Genomic DNA, 4,736 nt, shown 5'->3' on the forward strand with positions numbered 1-4,736 from the left:
TTATATTGTTTTATTAGACTTTTTATGAGGAAATTGAATATAAAGTGAAGATATATAAGTGACCAAATCAATTTATTGTGACCCTAAGAAAATAAGAAATTAAAATTGTCTTCAAGATTCAAGAAGTTTCTATATGTTTCTGCAACATAAATAAAATTTTGCGTTTCTTCTCAAAAGAACACAAAAAAACACTAAGAATACCTCATCGTAAGACCAAGTATTATCTAATGCTTACAATGCATAGCATCATAGAGTCATTTGCGACCAAATTAGAAGGTCAAAAATAATAGAAATCAGGCCTTCTTGGTGGTCAAGCAAACTCACTTCCATCATCAATCCATCGATGTGATAACTGTTGGTTTAAGTATTGACGAACTTCTAAAGAATAATGTGGTGGAACCCCATCGTACAAAAACCACATGTTTTGTCTTAAGGTGAAAGTTATATCCTCTAGTAATTCGTTTAAATGTTCTTAAAGAAAATGGAAATACAAAAGTCTATTTAAATTGGTTGGCAATTAAGGAGCTATTAAGTAGTCACATATTACACCACACCAAATATTAACCTTAAAGTCACACTGAAAATGGGTATCTCTCTTAGTATTTTCAATTCAATATTCTTCGTCTGGTTAATGTTAGCTCACTAGGGTCAGTGCACCAGTAGATGAACTGCACCCAGTAAATGAACACTTAGTTCTATTTTCCGTTAAATTAAGACGATCCGCTTCTAAAAACCGCTTCTGTCTCTGTCGTGTGGCCAATCAACTTGTTCCGTACGCGTTCATTCACCAGAAGTGCTGAAAAATCTGTTAGTCTAATCTTGCCATTTGATGTGTGTTGTCGATGTTTGAGTGCAACGGCCAGGCGCCATATTTTGTTAAAGTAAACAAAAAATTGATGATTTATAAAACTATGAAATCTGCATTTATAAAGGGCGTTTGACATGTTTTGTGTGTATAGCTATAATTATATTTAATGAAGAACCAATATTTTCGCATTAAACTTAACCTAATGTAGATTATGTCTAAAATATTTGAATGGGGAATATGAGGTTTTGCTTATTTGCAAAGAGTAACCAAAATTAACTCTTAATCTAGGGTAGGGTAAGGGTTCTAAAGGTATCTTTATGAAGCAAACTTCAAAAGTAAAATACTTATGACATATGGGGTGGTTTTCCAGTAGACAAACGGTGTTCATCCGCTACTCTTTTTTTGTTTATTTAGCTATCGACGAAATTACCAGCGGCAGTCTAAGTTTGAACAAAGCATCCTCTAAATATGGTATTCCTAAATCTACTCTCCATAATAAACTTACAAAGAAAGCACCGTTTGAAAGAAAAATGGGTCCATCATCAGTTTTAACTCCTTTTGAAGAAGAGACGTTGGAAAGTTGGATTTTGGCAAAGGCAAAATTGGGGTTCCCAATGCATCCAAGCAATGTCATGGATGTTGTACAAAATATTCTCAGAGGTGCTGCAAGACCAAACAAGTTTATTTATGACAGATCTGGTAAAAAATGGCTACAACTGTTCTTGCAGAGACACCCAAACATTGCCAAAAGAAATACAGAAATAATATCAAAATCGAGGGCTTTAGTTACAGAAGAAGGCATTCGCGAATGGTTTGCAGAACTCAACGAATTTTTTAAAAACAATAATTTATTAGACATGATAGGCGATCCAACTGGCTTTCAAACTGGCATGAAAACCTGCATGAAATCAGGGTTAGTCCTAGGTCCGAAAAGAAACCTCTACGAGATTGCTTTTGGAACCGAAAAGAAGTCTATATCAGTCCTAGGTAACTATTCTGCAGCCGGTGATGTAGTTCCGCCGACGGTAATTTTCTCGTATAAGAGGATACCCAAAGAACTGGCTCTTTCTGTTCCTTCAGGACGATCTGATACGGGATGGATGACCTCTGCAACGTTCTTCGAATACGTTGCGAACGTATTTTTTCCTTGGTTGGTAGAAAAGGATATTCAGTTTCCCGTCATTTTATTTCTAGACGGTCATATTATACAATGGAGCTATACGAATTTTGTGTGGAGCACAAAATAGTTCTGTATTGTCTATATCCCAATGCAACACATATCTTACAGCCCTGTGATGTTGGCATTTTTCGACTTATGAAAGTGGAGTGGAAGGAAATGTCGATCAATCCTGGTGCTGGTGACTACTCAAAATGCATTTCTTCAAGGCGTAAGGAAATCTTCGGTGGAAGTGAAATATTGACACCCGAGGAGTACCAATCGGGTTTGAAAGTTGTAGAACAGTTTTTGGACCAAGTCAGAATAATTAAGTTTTAAGTTTTTTCTGTGGCAAAAAGATTTTTTGTCTAATGCCATCTCTCTCTCTCTCTCTCTCTCTCTCTCTCTCTCTCTCTCTCTCTCTCTCTCTTTCTCTCACACACACACAAGTTTTAAGTTTAATAGGAAATTTAATTCGAAAGATGAAGATAACGAGAATGATGACGAGATGTATCGCTTTTGGAAATTTTGTAAAATTTAAGCTGCTGAAGATGTATGCGCAAAAATTAAGAATCCATCAGAAGATATACAGAACATACCCCTGTAATGGAAACATTTACTGATTTAAATGACAGTAACCATGAATCAATAGATGTATTCTCCGAAATCTTTATAAATAGTTTACCTGTACAAATTGATGATAGATTATACTTAACAGATCCCTTGGTTGAAACTGCTAACAAGACTGACGTGAACTGTAATACCAATGATAAAATAAAAAACGTTTTAAACAAAAAAGAGACTGAAATTAACCATAACCTGATAATACATAATGATTTCATCCTAGATACAGTAAATGACGCCTATACTGGCAGAATTGAAAGCAAACTAATTTGTGAAGAGATACTTGAAATGATTATTGAGAATGCCCTGATTTTAAGTAAGGATTTTTATATTTCTCAAACCGGAGAAGCATTTGAGAACGAAAACAAATTTCGCAGCGAGAAAAAAATTAATATAATATCGAACATTGTAATTGGCAATAAAAAAGGAAGCAATATAAATGATTTGTGAAAAAAACTTTTGCATTGGCCAAAACAAGAGGGGCAACCGAAGAAACGTAGGACTGTACAGCCTAAATCTCCTTTTACAATAACTTCAAACAAGTAGGTGAAGTACCATAACGAAAAATATTATTATATATACTATAATGTTATTTACAAAATAATTGTACAGCAGGTTAACCATTATATTTATAAATTCATTATTAGTCAAATCAACAATAATATTTAAAATTCCATTTGAATTTTTGCTCCTCATTTTATACAAATTAACTCTCACTGATAATACACGCAAAAATATTCTAAACAAAGTAAGCAATTAAAAAGATTATGGAGAACTTCAGTGCAGTTTACCATTCCTTTTTCTACAACAAAAGTTTTCTGCGAATTCCATTAATCGTTTAGATGTGTAAATTGGTTGAATATACTGTAAATATGTTCGTGAATAAACCACGGATGACTAAAATATCTCGAATTCCATATGTGTATGTGTGTGGTGGATATGAGGGAGATCTATGTCCAGCAGTGGATAAGCGAAGATTGAATGATGATGATGTGTGTGGTCGCACCGGGAGACAAATAAACTGCCACAACTCGTGAACTATTTGCAATCACTTAATATATCTTTTTTTTATTATAATTTTAAAATTTTAAATTATAATTTTTATTAATTATAATTTTTTTAATAAAACTGTTTTAGAAAACGTCCTTTATAGTATCATGTTTACTAATCCTCCCCTTTTGTTGTAACCTAAATTCTATAAACGAATATTCCCTTTCCTAAAAATATGAACGCGTCGTCTATGACTCTTGTTGGCGGTGAACGAAACACACAACATTCGGCAAAATCTCCAAAGTCTCAGTCTCTCGTCTCTGTCACGTCTTACCTCTGTCAGATTAGTGACGTGACATGCCAGGCCGCCCGCGACCTGTTCATCATATTACACTGGACGGACCAAGGTCGTGGCGCGGATTTGCGAGATCGACGAGAAAAGAAGGAAGGACGATGACTGAGGGCACTTCATTAGCGTATTGGGCGTACTAAAATTAGGTAGACAGATTTGTGTACACCTATTACCCATAAACTTTAATATACGTTAAATTTTTTTTATTAAATTTGCAAATTTACAATCTGCTATTGGAAGTTATTAGTAAATGTGAATATTGTAGATACATAAGAGGTGAAATTATTCACTGATAACACTCCCAATAGTAACACTAACAAATTAAATTATTGTTGAAATTAAAGAATTAAATCTGTTGGCCAGTGTCCCTTTCTCTACCAAGCAGCAAGAGGATTTTTATAAACGGCGTCCTATTGTAAATAGTTTAGGAATATTCTTGTGTAGTGTTGCCCAGGACATCTCTGTAAGTATTTTTTTGTGGTTAGTCCTTCCAATCCCCCCAAATAAATGAATCCTTATCTACGTTCTCCAACCAAACCACCAGTAGCCGTTCACAAACGTTTCAATTTATTTGCTTACCCTATCTCCAAGCCCAGTAATTGTTCAGTCCCCTCTTTCACCCCCCTTATAAGCAAATTATAAATTGTTTACACCGAATGGGATGTTGCGTTGTCTAGGAATATGAGAATTTTTTTTCTTTTTTGAAGTTAAATATTTCTGTCAAATTTTTGCAGCCAATCTGTCATGATATCTCTGGTCATCCAGGCCTTCTGTTTTTTAATACCAGTCGACTTGAAGTTTATCAA

The 4,736-nt window shown here is 34.5% G+C and overlaps 1 protein-coding gene across 1 annotated transcript; it reads left to right on the forward strand.

Annotated features, from left to right (window-relative positions):
- The first annotated feature begins 1,161 nt into the window (after positions 1-1,161).
- LOC140442074 (uncharacterized) lies at positions 1,162-2,055 on the forward strand. Its single transcript, XM_072533147.1, has one exon. It carries the CDS (start codon positions 1,162-1,164, stop codon positions 2,053-2,055), a length of 894 nt encoding a protein of 297 aa, XP_072389248.1.
- Positions 2,056-4,736: the final 2,681 nt, after the last annotated feature.

This window comes from Diabrotica undecimpunctata, chromosome 5, assembly GCF_040954645.1.
Source record: "Diabrotica undecimpunctata isolate CICGRU chromosome 5, icDiaUnde3, whole genome shotgun sequence".
Taxonomy (NCBI): domain Eukaryota; kingdom Metazoa; phylum Arthropoda; class Insecta; order Coleoptera; family Chrysomelidae; genus Diabrotica; species Diabrotica undecimpunctata.

Coding starts and splice junctions, on each gene's coding strand:
- LOC140442074 (XM_072533147.1), top strand. CDS start 1,162: ATGGGGTGGTTTTCCAGTAGACAAACGGTGTTCATCCGCTACTCTTTT.